Below are 26251 nucleotides of genomic sequence, written 5' to 3' on the forward strand. Positions count from 1 at the left end.
AACTGCTTCAATTGAAATGAATCTATAATAATAAGACAGTGCATTTAGTCTTCTTACCCTTCGATTTAGAAATAAGGTCCGCTAGAATTGTATATATAAAAAATAATAATACCCAGAATTTTATAGAATAGTTTGTTTTATTCGAAATGACATACTTCCTGCAACTGTTTGGGTTGGAATTATTTGAAATCAAATCTTTAAGTTTTACGATCCACGGTTATACCGGCTAGGCTAAAGGAGACGGTGATGATGAGAAATGAATGAAATGGTGAAATGAAGAAAGTGGGAGAAAACGGGAAAACCCCGAGAAAACCCATGCACATGGTGTTTATCCACCACAAAATTCACTTGGTGTGAGCTGGGGTCGAACTAAGGATCCTATGCACCAAAGGTTAACGCTTTATCACTGAGCCACCGCGGCCCCTCTGAAATTATTTATAGGAGAGAGTGACTGCTTTATGAAAACTTGATATCGAACACATTTGTTTGAAAATACCAGCTTTTTGTGAAATATTGCTTAATATTCAGGAAAACCTAAGTCAATAAAATAACAATAATAATAAAAACTCTCTGGACCTAGTGCATTGGCACAATTCCACGAATTAAAAAGAATTTATTTATTTCTCATGTAAGTGTAGAAGGACTTAATCCCTGTTGCTTTCAATATACGAACAAAGTGTTCAACTGTCAAATGATATGCTACATAAAATGCCCTATGCAACATAATGTAGTATAGAGTCATCATTTCTAGGTTGTCTAAAGAACACTTTTGTTTTAGCAAGAAAGGAAGAAAATAGAAAATGCTCAGTTTTAACCTAGTAGAAAGTTTGCAGATTTAAGGAAAAATGCACAGAGTTGCTGGATATTAAATGTAGTTCGGATTAATGGAGTAAGACACTGTAAATAGTTTATTGTTTGAAATATACTGGAAGTGACCAAGCCATTACCTATGGAAATATCGAAAGAGACACGTTAATGGTGTTAGTTGCAAACTGTTGTCGGAAAGAAACATTTAAGGAAATCTCTAAAACTCTGAAATCACAGATCCAAATTGACTGACTGTTAAGTAAAACTGCTAAATCTGACTAAAGAAAGAAAAAAAATTAATGACTTGTGTTACAGTTTCAGACATACCATTCTCATATCAAAACTACGATAGAAGTAAATTATGAATAAAGGTGAAATTACGGTTCTGGAATACCAACAAATGATTTTGCTAGATGTAAATTTTGGGAAAACTTTTTTATAAGGCTTTAGATTTATTTATTGGTTTGTTTGTTTATTAGCTTCCCCATGCCGTAAACGTCGTCAATACCTAATGGCCCACTTGCCGGTAAATGTCCATCGTCGATATAGCGACGCGTCAAAGGATTGCCGCTCGTGTGCCACTAGTGGCAGGGATTCGTCGAGTCGAAGCAGATATCTAGAATCGGGGGGTATTGAAGTTACCACCGCGTAACAGCAAGTACTTTATTTTGATCCGCGCTCCTTTGAATTGTCACGGAGAATCACAAAGGGACCAACACGAACTATCGCCAGTCATGTGCATGCGGTTATTATTTTATATTATTTTTCCCTGACTAATTGTTATTATAAGGACAATACTTGAGCTCCGGGGGTGAAGAGTAACTACTGCCTTTACATCATGAAATGAAAAATCTTGAGATGGGTGCGTATAATTGTATGAATTTAGATGTCAACTGTCGCCGATCACTAGCAAGTGAATATGGGAGAACGATGAAAAAAAGTAAATAGACGCTTGCCATTTTGTTATAAAGTTACATGGCGAGTGCATTTGATCTGATTCCAAACAGTTTTCCTCAAATATTTAATATACATGGTTAAAGGAGCACTCTGATTAGAAATTTTAAAAAGACTTCAACGATTTATCACTCTACAAGCTGTGTCTTCATAATCGCCTCCGTGGCGAATTCGGAAGAACATGCAACTAGTAACCCTCAGGTTGGTGGTTCGCGCCCAGCTCAGGGCATTTTTTTTACTTTTTTAAAAATGTTTTTAGACTCACCTTAATGCAAACAAATTACGCATATAGGCGATTTAACGTATTTTAAGGGAATAATTTTGTGGTTCGTTGACATTCCGTTGCTTCTCTGCCGCTAGTGGTATAATTTTCAAAACGGAAGTGGGACCACAGCGGGACCGCCAATTTTTGGGGACATGTTGCTAGTTGCCTATCGGTGCTCCACCGACGCTTACGGCATGGGGTTCTCCCCTTACAAGTGAGGCAGATTGTATACGACCAAGAGTGTTTTGGAACAATGGGGAACATCTTCCGACTTCAACTTCTGAATAATCCATTTAGGATCAAGTCGAATCAAGGCTGCCCCACGGGAAGGTAGAACAAGTGAGACAATCGTTCCAAGCACTACGCTTGACAGCCTCCGTCTCATTCAAGACTTAGACTCTTCAGGAAAAGTAACAAGTTTATTAATTGTAATTTATTCTTTGAGTCAAAGTATTTTGCAATAAACCATCGTTTTGTAAGATATTTTTACGATTGTATACTATTAATTTCGAAAATTGTACTCATAATATAATTTCCCATCATGGATTTGAAAAAATCAAAGTTGGAACAAAGAAATATCTCAGATCCACATGGTCTTCATGTTTGATATGGAAGTCTCATCTTCATTATTGACCCTTAATTTATTTTAGTCCTAGGTAACGCGAATCGACGGGATGACTCTAAGTGAAAACATCCATTTAGATGGTTAAGTAATCAGGAAATTCCTGCTGTTATTTCACGAAATACAACAGATCTTGAGGAAAAAAAAAAAAGAAAATTTTGCTTACCACGAGGAGGGAGTAAATCACCTGCTTACGTTTGCTTAACTAGGAAGAAGGCAAGGGCGCCGATCCTGCGGGGGCCGGGCCCGCCCAAAGCTCATGTAGGCCTCCTTTGTATTTATGAATATACAATATTTGGAATAAATTGAGTGTAATTTGTCTTAAAATCCTCATATTATATATATATATATATATATATATATATATATATATATATATATATATATATATATATATTCTACATTTGAATGCCCCCTCCCCAAATTTACAGAAAAATTGGCGCCGTTGGAAGAAGGTCTAGTGAAATGAATAAGAATGTGATAACGTAACACTTGAACAACTCTATCTAATGGAGGAAAGTAAATTAGTATTCAACACTTCTTTCAATTTTAAGCATTTCTAAGATTCTCGTAATTTAGTAGCATCCCGGATTTGCATTTTTGAAATATGGGAACTCTATCTATACCTTAACGTGGGAATCGGTTTCGGTCCATGCACTTAAGCCGCTTTGCCACAAGAGGCACATAGGAGGTTTTTTTTTTTTTTTTTTTTTTCGATTTCCTTAGGAATATTGCGAATGGTATGACTTTTAAAACTATAAATATGTTTAAAAAAGAATACACATCGACACAATAAGATGATAATCTGATACCTACGAAATATATTGAATTGTTTTTCATTTGTTTTCGCGCTACCAAAACAGTACTTATGCTTTTTTTAATTACTTTTTTTATTCCAGCCTTTTAATATAAGCATTTCACACTATTGTCTGTTCTAGGACGATACAATTCTAGTTCATGTATATGCTAGTTTTGGAATACAGTAGTATTTCCCTTATCCGACATAAACAGGCAGGCTGAACGCCGGATATGAATGTGTTCAGAAAAGAGCTATTAAAAGTAAAACTTATGATATAATTTTACATATTACGCATCTAATAATAATGTTTTATAACAAATAAATGCACTGCACTGAATCAGGGACGTATCCAGCGTGAGGGCCTGAGGGCTGTCCCCTTCCGAAACTTAAGCACTTTTTAATAAACTTGCTTTTACTCTTTTGAGGTTCTTTTATATCAGTTTACTTGGAGTCAATGTCCAAACTTTGGGCAATGTGCTGTTGTCTTGTTATAATTCTAAGAACATACCATAATGCCATTATACCAGGTGGAATTAAAGAACAGTTTTAAATAGGATTAACATTTCGTTTTTGTTCTGTTTTTAACTTTTAATATATTAGAACGATACACTCAAATGTCTTCTTGCTATTTTTGTCATGTGATATACGTAGCAGACAGTTTTCTTTAGTTACATTTCTCTCGAAAATATGTTTCATTTTGTTTGTGCTATAATGCAGTTTACGAAGTAAACCGGTTTATAAATGAAAAGTAGGAAAAAGTTTAAGAGAAATACATTATTATTATTATTATTATTATTAATTATTATTAATAATAATAATAATAATTATTGCATTATTGCTGTTGCATTATTATTATTATTATTATTGATATTTTTAAAATATTAGAATTACGTGCTTACGAGGATTCGTGTTGGACCCCCTCCGAATAGAAAACCTGGCTACGTGTCTGTACTGAATGATAGACATATGAGTCAAGGTGTAGACGGGCGCGCTAGGCGATCGACTCCAGAGCATGAAAAATAGATTAAGACCACAACTTGCAATTATCATTGCAGATAGCACTAATCGGCAAGAATATGTCGGATCATACGGTATGTGGAACAAAGCAAGGTCGGATAAGCGAGACCATGGTGTATTGGTGTTTCACGCACCTAAACCTGTAAAATGTTTGTATAAACAATTATCCTTCACTTCCTTAGCTAAATTTGTGGGTATGATCACACACCTTGCCTTATAAAGTATAGTCTTATAAAGAAAAAAAAAATATTGTTTTAGCTAAAAGCTAAAGACAAGCCAACTTCAATAATTTACTTCAGTTTTTTTTAATTATTTTTTTAATAATGGCAAACTAGTCCATTTCATCACGATAAATCACGTTTGGTACTAAGATGTCTTTTTTCTGTCCGTATATATCCTTCACACTTTGTTGGAGACAAAATTGTTCTTTTCCCAAGAAAACAGAATGAGAGAAGCTATACAACAGCATGAACTAAAAACAACAGCTATTACCAATAGTACTCTAATCCTGGATAAATACGTCATTACAGCAAAATATCAATAAGTTATGTCATTATATTGCTTCGGTTCTTATTAACATGAAAATTATAATGTTTTATAATAAAAAAAAAATAAGGAAGGGATGGGATTCGATCTAGTGTCAAAATAGTGTAACAACTACTAATCCACCACGCTACCCACCTAACCACGGAAACTACTTTTTGCTTGTTCTCTTTTTCTTCACAAATAAATGCTAATATCCATAGTGTATGTCACTTCCAACCTCAAGACGGGAGATTTCCTCTTCGTTTCTATATTTCCGTATGACATCTTGGTTACAGAAGCTAATTTATATTTGGCAAACCATCTAGACACTAGGTTTAAACCAATAAATTCAATATTTTACTCCACTTTCCAGTTCCTTCCGCCAGCTCGTTCACTGCCTATTGTCAATTTCCCTTCGCAATCGTGCTTTGTTACTGAAAAAATCCCTAGAAATCATGATTGCCAGTATTCACAAAACAGAGCATAATTTTGTTTTTTGCTTATATTTTTATTATTTTATTATATTTTTTGGAAATATCGTCTTAGATGGATTGTTTTCTATTATCTCCACATACTAATAACTGAATTTTACCCATAAACGTAAAGAAAATGGAATAAATGCAAAAAGTCGTGAGTTACAGTATACGCGAATTTTTATTGACCATGAGAGTCCGTCAGTCATTTTAACAGTCACAGAATAGAGTATATATCTTCTCCATAAAGTTTATCAACTTAAATTTCAAAAAGACAAAGCAATCTTTCTATTGCTTTACATGAATTCAGTATTGAGATAAGGATATTGTAAGTTATTAAAAAAAATAAGGAACACCGACATGGCGGTGATGATCATCGTGATGTCATTTTGTGTAACAAATACTAGCCAACTAATGCAGATGAAGCAGACCAGAAAATAATAAAGCTAACACACTGATAATACATACAGCATATTGATTCCATAAATTCTCTTGGGTGGTGTCACTTGGTTTCTATAAATTAGCACACTTATTTATACTACACAGCTAATTACTTCAACTACCTCATCATCAAGAGTACACACTATGTAAAAATTTCAGTGCTGACCTAGAAATTAATTACAAACTATATACCAAGATAGTGCGGATACACTTCTCAGCCACTATATATGCTTACAAAAAATACAAATGAATCACATTTCATGCTCAAATAATTAACACAATTTCTTTTTCCGCCATACAAGCTGACGGATACAAGATTGCCACTGTAACCCTCATAGGTTTCTTGAAATTTTCACAGAATACAGCACTAATACCAGAAATTTCCATGTAGGATCATGCAGAAATTCTAGGGAAAAAAATATAAACAATTTTTCTACCGGTCTTTGAATTACTCATTATACTAAGGGAGAAGAATAAAAATGCAAATGAAAGGTAACGAAATAATTTGGTACAACAGTATAGTGGAAGAAATCGTGAGTACCTTATGGTGCGTATGGGCAAGGTGTTAGTCCAACATGAAACTCATACCATGAGTCACAAATCTACAATTTAAAGGTCAGCGCTTTACCACTGAGCCACAATGATCTTTGAATCTGACACCTAAGGTGTACCAGAGCTAACAAACGAAAGACAAAACCACGAACAGAAAAAAAATACATAATACTAATGGATCGGATTTCTTTTTAAAACCAACACACATGACTCAATTATTATATTTGTGAAGACTCCGTCTTCGTCAAAATGAGACTGTACTTGATTGACTAAATGAGACCAAGAAGTAACTAGTAAAGTACAGAATAAGCTTTACGTACCGAGAGAACCTGGAAGCTTAATGCCCATTTTATGCCACTGAGTAGCCTCTGCTGCGAGCTTCCTCACATATGCTTCTTCCACACATAGCAAAATGTTCTCAGGTTTGATGTCTGTATGGATAATCTTGCACTTTGAATGGAGATAATCCAGACCTTCAAGAACCTGTTACACGAGAAAATTATTTATTATATACACAGATTTATTATTATTATTATTATTATTTTTATTTTTAATAATACAACGTAATATATTCTATGAATAAAGTTACCGACACAAGTAAAAACAAGGTCATAATTCAAACAGAGAAAAACATTTCTGTAAAATTATTTGGTAATTCGTAACACGAGAGACGACCAGAACCATAAAACAATAATTGATATGCATGAAACTTTATGATCAACTAGCAGCGTTCACCCCGCTTCGCTGCGGTCACCCCGGAACTTTGTTAAAAAACCATAGAAGATTGCAGTAAATCTTAACATTATATCGCCTGTCATTTATGTTAACCCGCCCCGCTTCGCTGCGGTCATCCCGGTGCTGGCATATTGTAAAAGTGTCTGTAAAAATAAGCAAATCAATTAAAAAATTTTAAACAGAAGATTCAAGCTATTTTCCGCTGTATATCGCCTGTCATTTATGTTAACCCGCCGAGTGACACGCTCATGCGGGTTGCATATAAATACGTTTATTTTTACCTATGATGAACTAATAACAAAGGATTTGTACGTTATGGACACTTGAATGGTCAATTATCTCAAGACACTGGTAATTAAAAATTAAAGTGATATGATAAAAACCATCTAGGGTCCAAATCCTAATAACCCCCCAAAAATGAAAGAAATTGGTTCAGCCGTATTAGCGTGATGAGCGGACAAAGGATTTTGTACGTTCTCTTTTATATATATAGATATATAAAACTAGCAGCGTTCACCCCGCTTCGCTGCGGTCACCCCGGAACGCAATAAACTTTGTTACTTAGATAATTTTTACTTTTTCGCTTTCAAGTGATTTATAGCGCCTGTTAGTTATGTTAACCCGCCGAGTCACAGGGTCATGCGGGTTGCATATAAATACGTTTATTTTTATACCTATGATGAACTAATAACAAAGGATTTCTACGTATGGACACCTGAATGATCAATTATCTCAAGACACTGGTAATTGAAAATTAAAGTGATATGATAAAAATCATCTAGGGTCCACATCCTAACAACCCCCCAAAAATGAAAGAAATCGGTTCAGCCGTATTAGCGTGATGAGCGGACAAAGGATTTTTTGTACGTATTGACACCTGATTGGTCAATTATCTCAAGACACTGGTAATTGAAAATTAAAGTGATATGATAAAAACCATCTAGGGTCCAAATCCTAACAACCCCCCAAAAATGAAAGAAATCGGTTCAGCCGTATTAGCGTGATGAGCGGACAAAGGATTTTGTGCGTTCTCTTTTATATATATAGATTATACAGGATTCACACACAATTCATCGGGTTACATAACATTTTGTCTGTGGAAGTCTCCAGATTATTATTATTATAAACAAGGGTAAGTCGTAATAGATTGGACCAAAAAAGACTTTTTCCAAATCAAATTTTAATAGTGCTGAAAAATTGGATCGTCTATCCAAACGTGCATTGAAAAAAAAAAAATAAAAATAAAAAATCTGGCAATATCTTCAGTTCGCGCATCGAGGTCACAGTTTCGCCAAATCGTCAAAAATTGTACTCTTTTTGCAACATCCTGTATAAAATACAGTTTACTTCTTATAGTTCTAATAGGACGGTAAGTTTTTAGTAGGCATGTAACAATACACATAAGTAAAGAAACTCGAAACCGAATAGTATGTTCGGTTCACTCATTAAGGTCCATATTTCGAAATTGTCAAAAATCGCACTTCCTGGAACACCTTGTATAAAATACAGTTTACTTATTATTGAACAAAATTTTCTTCACGACCAAAGAACGCTAAGAGTTGTTTCATCAGCAACGCAGACTGAAAGGAAAAGGCAATAATTAGGAAAAAGAAAGAAAGAAACACGAAGCTGTAATTGCTACTGTTCAATACCAAGATGACATTACATCTTCTGAGATGTGTTTGGACGAAGAGGATACCGAGACCGTTAAACACAGAACTGAAGGAAACATACAAGCTGAATGTTTATCAGCACAACCTCAAACGCAATTGAAACTGACTGCTACAGCCTCAATAAGTGATCAGTTCAGTTCATCGGACAGAGCAAGCGCAGAAGTTGCTTCCAGTGTCTTACAAGACTTTGCTTTAATTACAGAATCGGACATGTCCTTGGTTATAAATAAAAGTAAAATTAGAAGAGAAGCAGAAAATTAGAAAATCATTACAAAATACATTTGAAGTGTCACTAAAACTATATACTTTGATGGTAGAAAAGATGAAGCTCTGGTACAAGAAAACATAGGCAATAAAATGTACCGCAGAGTAAGAAAAGAAGTATATTTATATATATATATATATATATATATATATATATATATATATATATATATATATATATATACAGTGAAACCTCTACTAACGGACACCTCTTTAAAGCGGACACTCTCTAGGACACGGACAGTCTTTCTTGTCTTTTATAGGTATTATTTACCTCCGTATTACGAACACTTTCTCTAAAAACAAGTTGGAAAGCGCACTAAAAATACACTTTTAGTAATCCATACGTATGTCACCAAGGAAGAACATGTGGGTGTGACAACATTTTGCCTCCTCAACTGTCTGTTCAGCAACCCAGAAGAAGAGTCTCTGTTTCACAACACCCTCATATCCTTTGCTTGCATTCCACTCCCACTCAACCTGCTTCAGAAACAAAAGTGATTGACCAGTTGCCCACTGTTTGGAATGACACATCATTCTATTGTCCCGCTGGAATCTCTAACCAAGCAGAAGTCAAGTTTGGTATTTTTGTCCACGGGTACGCATATTGTCTTTTTAAAAAGTCATTGCTGGACTGCAATTAACTCACAAATTAAAGCAACACACCAAAAACGTAGTAAGTAGCGATAAGTGTAAAGTGCAGAAAACTAACATCTTATCCCCATGTTGTGTCTCGAATTGGATGGCGCAAGATAACGCAGGTACAGTAACATTTTGGTAATATTCATAAACACGTAATTCATGCAAAAATATTTTTTTCCTAATTGCATATTACCTTGTTTATTACTTTACGTAAGAAAGTATGGAAACCTCTCTTAGGCGGACACCTCTCTATAGCGGACAATTTTTGATTCCCCACGGCTGTCCGCTTTAGAGAAGGTTTCACTGTATATATATATTATATATATATATATATAATGCTTCTTTTCGTAAAGTCTTCGATTTTTAAGTTGCTATGTGCGAACTGAAGATACTATCCAATTTTTCTTTTCTTTTCTTTTGTGTATTACTACGTACCCACGAAAAAGTTACCGCCCTATTGAAACTATAAGAAGTAAACTATTTTATACAGAGTGTTCCAAAGAAAATACGATTTTTGACGATTTTAGATTTAGTTCTCGATGTGCGAACAAAATCTGTTACGAGATTTCAAGAACAAACAAACAAAAAGTTACATGTTTGAATAGATGGTTCAACTTATCTCCACTATTAGAATTCAATTTGAAAAAATCGCTTCTTTGACACACCCTACGTTGTAAGTCTTACAATATTTACACAACCTGAACAGCAGGCGCGTGTCTGCGCCGTGATAGACCGTAAGTACAGGGTCAAAGGCCGAAGAGGTAGTGTAGCAAGCGGACTATTTAACATGGAGGCCGCCACTCTGTAGCTATCTTCAGACAGGTTTTAGTGGCAGTGAAGACGAGTGCTGAACAACGTCTAATACGTGAACTGTCACTGTATGAGTTCGAATTCGAGCATATCGCTACGGAAGCAACCGAAAACATTTGACATACGAAACAGGAAGGGGTAGTTAACCACTGTACAGGAACTCATCAGTTCCAGAAATTTCGTGCAAGTTGTAAAAATGTCAAAGATCGGCCAAGATCCAGCCGCTCCAGGATACAGATTCTGATGTCATGCAACACACCATTGAGGAAAATACAAGAATTGTCAAACCAACTCAGCATATCTCAGTTTAACGCAGTGCATCACCTTCACGAACTCAGAAAAACTATCAGGAGCTGCCGCACTCTGCCACATGAGTAAACCCTAGCTCAGGCCAAGAGGAAAGTGAATATGTACCGACAACTGATGCATATTCGGCATGATGTGCGTTTCCTGAAACAAACTGTCACATGTGATGGAAAGCGGATGCCTTTCCGAAATACGAATGTACAAAAATAGTGGTTGACAAAGGGCCAACTTTCAGAACTGGTCGTCAAACAGGACGTTTCGAGCATAAAACAATGCTGTATGTGCGTGGTGGAACTACAAGAGGGTAATTTACTTCGAGTTCGTTCCTAATGGTCGTACCATCAATGTCGACCTTTATTCCGAACAGTTAGAGCGGATGCATGGTGTACTTCGCCAAAAATATTCTGCATTGGTGAACGAAAGCGCAACCTGCTGTAAAAGAATAACGAAAAACCATACTCGACTCGAAAACCAACAAAAAATTCAGGAACTTGATCGCATCAAGTTGATGCCACACCCGGCATATAGTCCTGACCTTTCCCCTTCGGATTACTACCTGTTTCTGTCCATGGCACACTTCCTGAAACCACGATGCTTCAGTAACCAGCAAGAGGTGGAAACAGCAGTGACTTTCTTCTTTGCTTCTACGCACAAGACATGGTATCGACGCAAAATCAAGGTACTGGCGAAAAGGTTGCTCGAGACAGTCCAACACGAGGGACTATAATTAGAATTTTGACTTGTTTTCATTGTGTTTAAGAAATACAGGAAGTTGTGTACCAGAATATTGCAAGATTTATGACTCAACCTTGTATAAATATTTTACTGTTTTACGTAATCATGAAATAACAAAAACAATAGTTTTCTTATAAACAAATATAATAATGCCAAATAAAGTAGAAAAAGTAATATGACAATTATACTTAGAAAAAAAATATCCCACTACACGTTGGTCTTGCATGTACCCATATGTAGTTTATTTTATTTATTTACTGAAGGCTGATGACAGCTGTTGTACTGCTGTCAAGAAACGAAACATTTGAAATTATACAGTGCAAGAAATGAACCTTCGTTTCTGTGGCAATATTCTTAATATCACAAAGGTTCGTTTCTTAACATATACTATAGTCAAATGTCACGCGGATTCATTTCCTTTCTGATATTTGAAACGCTATAAACGATGCATTACTTTTCTGTCGTCATTTTAACCAAAAAACAATAGGAATAAAAGAACATTTCTTGGCTAATACTGTGAAACAACTAGATGTATCATCACTAGAGCTTCAAACAACTAGGAAAAGATAGGTACTTTCTTTTGGTGACTAAAAAACTGGATTCCTGGATCTTGAAATGCAGGGTAAGTGAAACCCACTAAGCTTGTAATACAATAACAAAGTACACATGGTGCCTTTGTCAGTTCTATGGTCAGTTTCCGGTAAAATGCTGCGTAGTGGATTGTGGTATTGATGAGAATTTAAGGCAACTAAAAGAAAATGTCCGACCTTCTAGAGGACACTTCTCACGGAAGTTGAACTATTGTGAAACCAAAGAACCGTTCTGTTACGGAGGGAAGAAAAGTAACTCATTTTGGTTAAAAATCATGATCACAGATACATCCCATTATGCTATCCAACTTTTAATTTGCATCGCATTTCTATAATTTTGTGTAGAAAACTGCTACGCGATACTGCTATAAAAAGGTGATATATATCACCTGTCGAATGTCGAAAGTGGAATTGAGGTTTGATTTTTTGTAAGCCTATAGTAGAATATATTGCATCTAAGAGCATTGTAAGTGCTAACGAAGACGATTTTAATAAATACGGAAAGTTCACACAAAATACTGATCTGTGTAGGTAACGTTGAGGCTAAACGTCTTTACAGCACACAAAATTAGTTTTTTTTTTTTTTTTTAATATTCCAAAAATACCAATCTTAAAAGTGAATTTTCGATGTGATTTCTTCACTGATTAAGCCTTTAAAGTATATTTTCTGACCATATTTCATATTTTGCTTACGAATCATTCGATATCCTTTACCAATGAATACTTTCTCAGTACTCATAAGGAGAGGCACCTGAGATGTAAACGCAGTGCTAATTACATTACCATCTGTATTTCTCGGAAGTTAAATAAGCGTGGATCTTATCATAGGCCTCATTGGCTTGTCCATTTTTACTATTTAATCAGGATAACCAAACGTCCTCCCCTATAAACGCCCTCTTTTTCTTCTTCTTCTTCCTGAGTTTTAATTAAAAGTTACTTAAGAAGGTTGTTCAATACAAGTAATCTCTCAAATCAGCTTTTGCTAAAGTACCGAACAGAATCAGCCGCGTGTTTAAACCACTAGTGGTCTTGTGTTTTGTAGTTGGCATTGCTAATGACGTCATACAGTCTCACTTGCTTTATCTTTCAGTTCGCATTGAGTTTAGCGTTCCCATGCTGAGGGATAAATCCCACTGTGTAAAGATTTTTCTGGTGGAGAGGGATTGAGAGATAAACCATTGTCCCCTTACATAAATCTTAAGAGGATTTTATTTCAAATACCAATACTTGAAGTGAGGCGTACTCTTTTCAGTTGCATGAAATTTGGTAACCCTATGTTTAATAAATAATGTGTCTTCACCCAAATTCATGGGCAACTATAGAATGGTCATCTTGATTTACTCGTAGAACCTGTAAAATGTATCATACAACAAAACTGTCATTGAGGCTTAAAGATTAGGCCTAATGTTCTCAATCACATTATGTATAATATAAAAACACCACATGGAGACCAGAGGTATTTATAAAACACAGTAATTTACTATTACTTTTCTTCCTATTGTAGTGACCAATAATCTATGTGTATAGAATGTTTTAAATGTACATTTTCATTTCCTCCAGAACAACCTCCAACTACTAGCTTTTTAAGCATATAAACTACTACAAAATTTCCTCTTTTAACTATCCTTTCGATTATTCTCACATTCATTCTACCCTTCATGACAATCCACCAAATCACAGTTTTATCATCCAACAGGGTGCTAGCCTTTACTGTAAGAAAAAAATTAAAGGTATTAAGTGTATCATCATTCCCGTTTCATTTCTTTCGCTGAAAAAAACCTAAAGTACTCCTAAGTGCAAGATTCTTTCCCAAGTGACAAATAGTTCCCTTTTATGAAATTTTAAGTAGATCTGTCACGAGTAAAGTTTCGTCTTCGCCTGGATATACAGAGATTACATTATAAACACTAGTTACGATTAAGACATTTTGTAAGAAAAGAAAAATAGTGTAAATGTAAACAGATTGAACGTGTTTTACATCCTTGTATAACAACTAGGTTAAGGTTGGTTTAAAGAGACAAGTTTTGCCGCTAGATGTCACTACAGTCTTCTTATCTCTCATGTATTTTTTATCTTCCAAGAAAATTCACGATTTCTCTTACAAATTTCAACCTAGAGACTTCAAATTTTTACAGAAGGAACTTCATAACCTTTTGAAGACAACAATCCGTGCCGATTTTTTAATTTAGAATTTTCTTCATTGTTGAAATGGCTTGATTGTTGAAATGGGTATCCAAACCTTTAACAATGTAACTGTTTCAATAATGAAGAAAAAAATCTAAATAAAAAGTCGGCAGGGATTGTTGCCTTCGGTAGGTTATGAAGTTCCTTCTCTAAAAATTTGAAGTCTCTAGGTTGAAATTTGTGAGAGAAATCGTGAATTTTCGTGAAAGGTAAAAAATACATGAGAGAGATACGAAGACTGTAGTGACATCTAGCGGCAAAACTGGTACCTTTACACCAACCTTAATGCGACGGAATCTACTATGAAACTGGGATCCGATACACAAGTTTATACGAGATGTACTCCCAGCAAGAGAGAACAAATACTGGAACAACTTAACATAATCTTTGAACGAAGTAACTTATGAAGCAGTACGCAATAGTATTTTGCAGAGCTCACAGAATCTGAATCTCTATCCTCATCAATCTGTTAAAGGCGTAAAAGAAATGTTCTAATTTCTATAGAATAGTACTAACTACTACTATAAAAAGTATTTTTACCTGTCTTATAATTGTTTTTACATTTTGCAAAGGTATTCCTTGGTAATTGCTTCTAATTATTAATTTTAGAAGGTTATGGCCTAATACTTCAAACACCATGCAAACATGTGTTCCATTGACTCCACTTATTTTGAAGTCATCCAGAAGCTGAACTGTCTTATCTCTCTTAGGGTCATTCATATCACTTTCACGAACCTAAAGTATAAGAGAAACATTATTTACTACATTGGAATAAATAATAAAATTCAGTAAGTACTTACATACTTCACAACTATTACTGTCTACTTGTTCAGTACCTGTCCTAGTTGCCACTTAACTATACCAATAATATATTATACTAAGTTCAATCTATGCCAAATATTCATTCAAGAGAAGATATACCCTACCCTCAGACATTATATTCACTTTCACATTTGTTTACACTCAGCTATTAGATTGTTGACAAATTGACAAAAGAAAACTGATTTGACAATAATAATAAACGTTAAAAGTATGTGCAAGTAAAGCTAAGGAAGATTAATGTCGAATAATGGTTTTCCAAATAAGATAAATCGTTTTGTGGTAAGCACGTCCTTATTCGTGAAGTGGCGTTATTTTCCTTCGTTTTCTGTATGAAATCATCTCTCGAAGCTTATTTCTATGCTTTCTGAAACCGCACTAACTAAAATCCCTGCAAATCAAGAACACACACAAATCTGTGTATTTCAGTTGCAACACTAACTTGTCGGATATACATAATTTCGTGGGACACTTAACTCTCAGCTTTCAGAAAGAAATAAAAGACTTTGTGATAGAACACTACGAAACTAATTCTTCTACTAGTATTAGCTATCCTTTCACACTATGGTACAGAGAAAATAGTTTAAAAAGTTCATCCATTCTTCCAGTGTTCTACACTGATACATTATATAAATGTTAATAATCTCTAGGCAGAATCTTAGGTGACAACCATAGTCAATCCCAGAGTTACAAACCATACTCAATCCCAGAGTAACTTTAAAACCAAAGCTGTTCCTCATAAATGCACCCGTGATAAATTAGCTTGCATCGTGGTCATTAATGCTCAAGTTGAACCAGGTAATATTTTACCCTCTGGTGTTTAATTCGAATGTCTTGAACACGCAAAGCTATATAAAACCATATAACATGTTTATTGTAATGTACGCTGTTGTTGAAAATTTGGACATGTACGATTCATTTCAATACAAACTTCGGACATTAACAGTTAATTAGAAAATTGATATATGTTCTTTCATTTTCATATTCTAATAGAAGATCAAAACCAAGATGGCGGAAATGTGTGGTTTGTGTGAGGATGCCGGAAAAATAAATATATTCTACGATGTATGACCAAAATGATTGTCGCATATCTATAACTGTCTTTTTGTAAGAATATAATTTGATAATGATTTTACAGGATACTTTCAATACTGATACTGTGTGTGTATAATCGGGAAATGTATATTTGTGATAAATTTCATAGGAAAAGAATTATAAATAAGACAATTAAAATGAGTAAAACGAAATGTTGCTAAATGGACAAGAAAGTTATATTTTTGTTTTATTGTTTTTATTTACGGCTCTTTTCACATGAAATTTGCCAGATACATGTCTTTGCCGATTATACACATACTACAATTATAAGAAATACCGGGCGAATTAGTTATCGAATTATATTCCTACAACAACATATTTATAGACATGCGACAATAATTTTGGACATAAATGTACATAAGGATTGTGAAAGAAAATTCTTTATCGAATGTAAAAACATTATCATTAGTAAATTACGTAACATGAACAGTGTAACTAAACAGAGCTAGAAGTGTGGGCTTAATATCCACTCCATACGCACAGTAGCGAGCACAAGGAAAGATGAACTGAAGTAATCCCAAGCAAATATCCAGCCAATAATTGAAAAGGAAAATCAACTGAAAAACAGGGGAGCAAGACAGCAAAAACCATGAAAATGTAGAAAATGACTCAATAATGGTCTTAATGATAGTCCTCTCATATTCGAACAATTTGCATTGAAAGTATGGTGCTATGAGTCAGAAATACAAGAAAAACTTTTTGTATTAAAAAATCTCAACTCGGAAATTCCTAAGAGAACCAATTAAAATCAGAAATTGTGAATTTGCAATTCGAGGTAGTAAGATAAATATAACCGAAGAGAACATATGAAGATCATAAATGCAAATGCCAAAGCAGTTTTAATGGCAACTGCTTCTACTATTGGGATAGAGACAGACACTGACAAAGAAACTCATGCAACGTACTGGATACCTTACACGTAAATATATACTGATGAAAGTCGTGAATTGACGGAAGTGAGACTAATTTATGAGGGTAGTCAGAAACAAAAGTAATGGAAAACTAACGATTTGACCTATCGGTTTTCCGAATTCCATACAAATTTGCGCGACTGCTCGCTTAATGCAGAACGAAGTGACTACTTGACAGATTTGTCAAAGAAACTAGTTGAATGGTAATTCGTATCGATTAATTAAAATGGAGTAAAGTATGCTCGAAAATATCTGTAGAACAATTACAATAAAAGATCCAGTAATGTAAAAAAAAAAAAAACTTATGTAACTTTTCATTTAAAACCCCATCATCTCAATCATGAAAATTTATATTAACGCAATGCTCTCATGTCGATTAAATATATTAACCTGCTGTGGATTCAAATGAGACATATTTTTGAAATGTTGTATTTTGTTTACGTGCACATGCAAAGTCATAGTTTTTGTACTGATGAAACAATATACATTCTACAATCGTATGGAATCAATTAGTGACAGAAAGAACACCCTGATTAGCAGCCGCTCTAACTTTTGGACCCACATTCCCCATCATCTGTTCGAAGTAGTTTGCAATGAATTGACGTATTATTTTTCGGGCTCGTTTATTTCCAAACACGATATATTCTTGGTTTATATGGTGGCTGGAATATTTTTGCTTTTAAATAAGCCCAAAATTTCTCAATGGGACGGATTTGTGCCACATTTAGTGGGTTGCGCTCTTTGCGGAAAAAGTTCACCTCCTCCCGGTCCAGCAGCTGCTGCGTCCCTATTGCATAGTAAGAAGAAACTAAATCAGACCAAGAAATGTAATCACCATTAGGAGAGTTTTCTTTGATAGATGGGATAAGTTTCTTTAGAATGCATTCATTTTGATATATATTTTAATTAATTGCACCCACTGATTGCTTATGAAAATATGGCCGAGAAGGACCTTTTGTACTTATTGCCATGGAGATGAGTAGTTTCTGTGGAAATTTAGTTTTGAATTTAAATTTTACGGATTCAGGAACAGGAATGTGACCAGATTCAAAGCACCGACATGTCTCCACTAAAATCATACCCATTCATATCAATATATGTTTCATCATTCATTATTACGTCCCTGTCATCATTAGAGGCACGGAACTAGTCCCTGGCAATTTTGTTCAGAATGACTTTTTTTTTTTTTGGTCCACACCTGAATATGGAGAATCCTTCTTTGTCTTCCTTTTGATCTCCAGTTCCAGTAGCCCTTCCTCACAACACCCTCACTTACTTTTAATGCCAGTGCAGGACTTGATAGGGTATATTCGTCACTAGCGTCCATCAGTGACTCAATGTTCTCTTTGATTTGTTTTCGTCATAATCATTTTTTTCTTTCTTCCCCTTCTCTCTCTCTCTCTTTTTTTTTTTTAATTGAAATTCCCTATTTGATCCTTTTTAATGTTCTGTACACAGTTGCACGACTCAATACTTCTTTTTGAAAGTGCTTCACAACTTCAACAACAGAGAGTCCCGCATCCCTCAGCAAGAAATCTCGAACATGAGTCCGATTGACTTCCGCTTTAGACGGCTGCATATTTCCCGCTGACTTGTCTCCTCAGCTGACTCTGCCTGTAATCGAATTAACAGAGGGTGTAATGTATGAAGCTGTGCAAACAGCAGTCTGCTCGGATGTGTGTCATGAATAATACGTGTTCAAAAGTGTCTGATTTGAATCCACAACAGGTTATACAACACAATATCTAGCTGTTTCTCCATCAACACAAAATGTACTTTTTTTCTGATAAACTGACGGCTTTCCAGAGAACGTAAGTGACTAATTGAATTTTTATTTCTTTTATCGAGGTTTTTTTTTTTAGTATCATTACTATTCCTGTGGGAAAGTACCCAAGTACTTACGCATTTGAGCAATTTTATTTCATCTAAAGCAGTTTCCGTATAATGAGCTGCACTTTTCACTACTTTCAAAGCTACAAATCGTTTGGCTCTGTAATAAAATGAAAAATAGAAGCATTATTATTTTCTTACTCCTTTAATTCATAGGTAATAAAACTAACACAAATACAACATCTACACATAACACTATATGTTATATTAAAACATAATACAATATAACTACTAGCGTGCCTCGGAATAATTTTAACCCGAAGAGATTGGAATAACTGGGATGTCTTAAAATATATGCCGCACTGCTTATTGAAACAAAATGAATTGCTTATTGATTTTTTTGTTTAACGAAAAATATCGCGTTCCTTCTGATATGCACTAACTTCTATTTGAGATTAATTCTATCCCTTTTACTCTGATACTCTTCCCAGATTTCAAAAACAAACAATAAGATTTACTTCCCAAGCCAGCCTAAAGGAATATAAAAGCCATGTTTCACTGAAATAGAATAAATTTTACGAAAGTTACCATAGATAGCCAAAAACACAAATACATGATGAGTCAGAATTGTACTTGACTTCAAATACGTGATGGTTAGGAACAATGACTGAAATAAAATATTATCTTACAGACTGATACGAAAATACGTTGTTGAAATTTCATGTTTACATACGGACAATTTTCAAACGATTAACGTGGATAAAAAGAAAGAAAAGGTAGAGAAACAGTGATATGCGGAATACTAGTGATGGGTAACTCTGGAACGATTCGCTGTGAGTGGAACGAAAAGTTTGTCATATTTTTATGAAAGAGTGTATTTTAAGGGGGATAGTAATGGTTCTAAACTTACACTGAAAATAAAGTATCTCACGAGTAAAACAACTTAGGAAGATGGAATGGAATATAAACTTCTCCTTATAGATAAGTTGGCATGTGTCCTAGCGTTTCCAAGTGTTACAGGGAGAGAGGGAGATTTCTTAAAATATTTCTTGCCACAGTAAAATTGATGGTGTCTCATCACGGGAAAACAGCTGAACCGTTTGAAATGACTTTGGGAACGTATTTACTACCTACCTCAAGCTGGGCTTTTGTCGTGCCACTTTGATTATAGGGCGTATCCTAAGGAGGTAGGGGGTTTAAAACTGTATGCCAAAAGTAAAGTCAAAAGTACAGTGTCACGTTTTTTTATCATTATCTTTTCATTGAAATGTGTATTCTAAGGCCAAGTAGGTTCAATTATTTTTTTCATAAACCTATCCTCCCCATGCGACAACTCATTTTCTTACAAAATGACTCCCCCTTGCGCAAAATATTGCAGAATTAGTTTCAAGGATAAACAGAAAGCAATATGGAAAGGTGTTCATGAGTAAGCATTATCCTGTGCAGTATTGGAGTTTCGCGTCCCTTTCAACACCGATGTTATATGTGACATAGACCTACTGTTTAACGTGTAATAGGAATCGCATGAGTTCCCGTCTGGAATCGAACATAACCTCCCGCGTCGGAGTCATGTTAGAGACAAGAGAAGGAGCTGTGATTTTCTTTAACATATATGTTCTAATGTACATAATTGTTGTGATATATTTATAGACTTCTTACATTCAAAGATGAATGTTTTTTGTCAGCAGAACTCAGATTATTAAAAAAAAATGTAAACAGGATTCGAACCCACGTTAAAATGGACATTGGTACACGAATCCGTTACGTTGTTCACTAGAATAAGAGCGCATGGCTATTTCTCCATTTGCTTTTGTTATTGTTCTCTTAACGGTGTACTTTCCACAGGCTTGAATCTGGTGTCATCTAGTATGTTAGTTCTTCGCTTTTATATTCTGTTTTACCATTACTGTCTACATACCATTTGAATATACTTAGAGGCAATATTTGGACGGTTTATTTCTATTAGAGAATACGCATGTTGCTTCTGGGTTAATTCTGCATTCGGGGGGAAGGGAGGCAAAACTAGGTAAGAAACAGAAAAGATTACCGATCTATACAAACCATGAAGGTAAGTATAAACTTCCCGTGAAACACCTAACATAACCAAACGAAAACCAGGCTATATTTAGCAAGAAAAAAAGTAACAATTTTTAGGAAAAAAAAAAGAGTCCCCCCCCCCAAAAAAAAGCAAAATTTATTCTTGCTCAGTAACAGAATGGAGAGAAATTAATTTTCGTTGCAAACGATCCGAGGAACGTAAGGATCCAGGTTCAACTTTCTTGGACTTAGAAGTTTTTGTGACCAGAAATGTACTACTCTTTAAACAAGTATAAATGTGCTATACTGTATCAAAGACGTTATCCTCCGCTCTAGTCTTAACCTGTCACAGCTGGTCGAGAAAGTCAGCTGAAAGAATTTTCACATACGTTAGTTTTAAGACATTTGGTCACCCATCAAATTAACTGTTAAAAAGTAAGGCAAAGAAACTATTTTTTAGTCAAAACTTGTCGTTAATACTTCAAAGTTAAACCGAAAAAACACCTGAGATAAAGCTTGGGACATTAATTTTTTCAATTTAATTACTTTCAAATTCCAAAAGTAAGAAGAGAAAATGATGTAGCAATTTCATTGTAGCAAGTGCACAATCTGTTGTGAAGAAGAAGAAGAAAAAATGTAGAATATATGTTGAGATAGATAGATATTTATATAATGGTAGTTACAGTTTCGTGTTGCTATGACAACAGAAAGATTTTCATGGAGATTTGAGAATAAAAGTAAGTTGTGCTGTGTATAATTTTAATGTGTGATAATAGATGGTTCTTGCAAAAATATATATAAAAACTAAATGTGCTAATGGTGGTGTGTTATTTATTTTAATCTTCAAACTGGGTAATATAAAATATAAAGAAAATCTCGTTATATAATAAATGGTGTTTCCGCATGGGAGATACCTTGAGATTTGGTTGAAGCAAAGTAAGCAATCTCATAAATAATCGTCAACACGGAGTATACTTTATTAAGAAGTAAAAGGAAAATCTATCGTAACCTTAAAATGGATATACACAGAGTTGAAAGTATTAGTGATGAAGTTGGTGATGTTGAAACACCAGGATCGGATACATCAATGAATGTGGCTGACCTTATAAAACAGCTAGGTCAGCAAATGAATACTAAATTTGAGCAACTGACACAACAAACAGCAAATAGATACTAAATTCGAACAAAAGTTAGAACAAATTACACAGTCTATGACAAAGCAAATGAATACTAAATTTGAGCAATTGACACAGCAAACACAGCAAATGGATAATAAATTAGAGCAAATAACACAGCAAATCAACTCTAAACTAGAACGAACAGACTGTAGGATGGAACGAATTTTGCACATATTTATCACTGTACAAAGTTCGGTGGAAGCGGTTGAAACTCAAGTTAACGAGCATTGCAATCAGATTAGAGAATTACAGCAAGAAATAGATACTATCAAGGAAAAGATTATCACCGTAAATGGTAATCCTGATGCGATCAACAGAGACCATATGCCAATTGAACCCAGACTAGCTATAGAAGAAAGTGATATACTTGAAAGCTATTCTGAGAGGGGTGATAGTGCCTCTAGTATTGGGAAACAAGAGAGAAGACCGCATTCATCACATCGCAGGAAAACCAAATATGTAAAGTCTAAACATTTGAAACAGTCTAATAATAACCATCATTTCCGATTTAGCGATATAAGATCGTTAACCAAATTTAGTGGAAGGTCGGAAGACATACCAGCAAGTGTATTTTTGGAAAAAAACGAAGAAGAATGCGACTTAATTGGTGTAGACAATCAAAATTTCTTAAAATTTTGCCACACGTTTTACTACCACCTTGCTCTGTTTGGTTCAAAGCGATCAGGGTGAGTTTATGTAATTATTTCGATTTCAAGAACGCTCTGCTTTCAAATTTTGAAAATGATTTTATGTTGGCAAACCGAGACGCTTTGGTTTGAAACAGATGTTATGATCCAAAAATTGATAAGAATCTTACTGATTTTGTGATTTCCGTCTATAATGAGTTGAAATTAATTAATCCATACCAACAGAAATCCCGAATTATAGCATCAATCCGGATATTGTTACCTTTTCGGTTGCAGTAAATACTGATTTCTGCACAATGTATTAATTTCAATCATCTAATTATGATAGTGCAAAATTTCGAAAATCAATCAATGGTGCAAAGTAATACTAATCGAAACCAAACTAATAATAACCGAAACCAACCCAATCATATTCCAATCCGAAATATCAATGTGGGGGAAGAGTGTAGTCCTAATGTAAGAAGTAATGACAGATTCAATTATACCGGTAATAGAACCGAACCCAATTTCAGAAGAAACAGAAATAATAATCGTAGAACATTTAGAAATCAGGCAAACAGTATATCTAATTTCTCTCGAACTGGATTTCGTAGTAATTTCATAGGTGGCAGAAATTCTCAAAATAGAAGCCAAAGAACTGGAGGAATTCATAATATACAGGACTGTATTCAAGATTGTACGATTCAATGCAACCTAGTTGAATCTTGTGGTAATGTAACTTGAGCTAAAGTTATGGCGTCCGATAAAATATTTTCAATTAGTTATTGTTCTGTTTCACTTTGAGTATTGTTATGACTTCTTTGTAATTCGCTTCACTTATCAATATTGTGCTTCCAAAGTCTTTTACAATCATCTAAATTATCCCCAAATGGAAGAAATAAGTTATGTAGTATTTCAATATACTTTAATTTAATTTGTCAGTGAGCTAGAATTATACTGAATTAAACAATCTATTTTAGGACCTAAATAATTAGAAAAGGGTCGCATTTTGAATAAGTCCTCTTCGTCGGTAATTTTATAGAATTAAAATGGAATTGATTATTAAATGAATGTAAGAATATTATTGAGACAAAATGAAATTAATATATATGTATTATAATTTATATATGTGAGGGCTATTCGGAAAGTAAGGTAACCACGTATGTAAGATATGTAATGAAAAATGAAATGAAATTAAGTTTTCCGTCCCACGTTATGCCGGTTAGGCTAAAGGAGACGGTGATTACGAGTAATGAATGAAATGGTGGAATGAAGAAAGTGGGAGGAAACGGGGGAACCCCGGGAAAAGCCACGAGCACGGTATTTGTCCACCACAAAGTCCACACGGCGCGAGCTGGGATCGAACCCGGGACCCCAAGCACCGGAGGTGAACGCTCTATCACTGAGCCACCGCGCCCCCAAGATATGTGATGGTCCAGGATTCTTTCTTCAATTGTAACCAATTTAAGAAGTCCTAGTCGGGAGCCATATATACAACGATATAGTATATATGATATCTGTGAATTACTTCCATTTTTAATTGTAGCTATTTTGGGCAACGGTGCTTAAAAGTGCACAATCTATTGTAAAGAAGAAGAAATGTAGAATATATGTTGAGATAGATAGATATTTATATAATGATAGTTACAGTTTCATGTTGCTATGACAAGAGAAAGTTTTTCATGGAGATTTGATTATAAAAGTAAGTTGTGCTGTGTATAATTTTAATGTGTGATGATAGATGGTTCTTGCAAATATATATACAAAAACTAAATGTGCTAATGGTGGTGTGTTATTTATTTTAATCCCCGAACTGGATAATATAAAATATAACGAAAATCTCGTTATACATACTGACTACTTTCTATTACTCTAGTCAGTCACACACCCTTTGTAAAGACCATATGCAAGAATGATATAACTTCAATCTTCGAGTTTATTGATGAATACTATAATGGCTAATTCTTTGGTTAAAGCGAAATTCAGAATTTAGATAAATTCTATGGTACTAATGAGAACGTATTTCTTTCAGTGTCACGTACTTTAATATCTATCATCCTACTATTCTACACGAGGTACTGCTATCTATATTACGAGTGGTAGTTAAATAAATTAAGTTTCTGCATTCTAAAGCTCAGTTTTTCTTCATGTCTTGTTTAAGAAAAGCTAAATGAAGGTTAGAACATTTAATTACTTGACTAATTAACATCCATGTTTAAATTTCTTTATACGTATTTCTGTGAATTATTGGCGTCTATTGCCTTAAGTCCGTCACGTATGAGGGATGGCGTCCCTCGGCGAGCACATTACCCGGGAAGAAAGGCGGCTGGGACCTCTGTTAGGTATCATCCTGGCATTTGCCTAGTGTAATGAGGAAAACCAAGGAAAAACTTCACTCAGTATGCAGGGCCTGAAAAAGCTGCTGTACCTTTCCGACCGGGTGTTCCCACAGGGAATCGAACCCGGGAACGCTCGCGCCAAAGGCAAGAGCATTAGTGACTACGCTATGCAGGGTCACAATCAGGGTGGGAAAAAAATCATGATTTTTAAAAAAAATCATTTTCGATTATTTTTTTATTTAAATCGATTTTTTTTTATTTAAATCAAATCTTTCTCCTCGTATAATACAAGTCGCGAACTGAAGAAAATGCATTACGAATTGGTATTAAATGCCAATTATGCCATTTAAGTGAAAGTATTGGGGGTTGAATTTTGAATTAATCCCCAATCGTTAACCTATATCAATCCCAAACAATGCTTCTTAACAATTTCAAATTATGGCTTTTTTTTTTTTTTGAGCATCATCCCTATTTATCCTAGGATCATGATTCATACCACCTCCTCTTCAGAATAGAACAGCCTTTAAAACGGTAACATTCACATTTTCCCTATCATGTCCCTGAAGCGGAAAATTTTGAGAGAATTTGGGATTTTTTCTGATTTTTTTTCTTCAAATTTTGATCCCGTCTGGACTTCCCTATGTTAACGCACAGATCTCAAAATCAACTGGGAAATACTAAGGATGCACTGAACGAGTGTGTAGAATTTCAGTCTTCTGAATGCAAAATGTAGGCCCGCCAAAAAATAATAAAAATAGGCACAACAAAAAATATATTTTTAAAATTTATGACGTCATCACATCCTATGTCTCGACGCAGACAGACGTGAAATCATATGTAACGTGCTCTACAATGCCTTCAGTCCTGAAAAAACGAAGTAAAAAGCTTTACTGGTACTTTTTTAATCGAATAATGAAGATTTTATCATATCACCTAAAAATAGATGATGTAATTTAAAAGGTTAAGCCTTAAGGAAAAAGTACAGCAACGCTTATCAAAGTGACACTTATTTTCCACAAAAG

At 34.7% G+C, this 26251-nt stretch overlaps 2 protein-coding genes across 6 annotated transcripts in view; one reads left to right on the forward strand and one right to left on the reverse strand.

Moving 5' to 3' along the window:
* Positions 1-26251, reverse strand: part of LOC145688344 (SRSF protein kinase 3-like) — a 354260-nt gene that overhangs the window by 71387 nt on the left and 256622 nt on the right. For all 5 annotated transcript variants that reach the window (XM_081762483.1, XM_081762484.1, XM_081762481.1 and 2 more), the window contains 3 exons: positions 19122-19209; positions 14935-15129; positions 6776-6938 (listed from right to left, as the gene is read on the reverse strand). In XM_081762483.1, coding sequence (XP_081618609.1) covers positions 6776-6938; positions 14935-15129; positions 19122-19209 — 446 coding nt within the window. The remainder of the gene's footprint in view (positions 1-6775; positions 6939-14934; positions 15130-19121; positions 19210-26251) is intronic.
* The window catches only part of LOC145688345 (uncharacterized), a 125373-nt gene that overhangs the window by 56335 nt on the left and 42787 nt on the right, over positions 1-26251 (forward strand). The gene's annotated exons all lie outside the window — the stretch shown is intronic.

The sequence above is a fragment of the Thermobia domestica genome, chromosome 6, assembly GCF_964235325.1.
Source record: "Thermobia domestica chromosome 6, izTheDome1.hap1.1, whole genome shotgun sequence".
Classification (NCBI taxonomy): Eukaryota; Metazoa; Arthropoda; class Insecta; order Zygentoma; family Lepismatidae; genus Thermobia; species Thermobia domestica.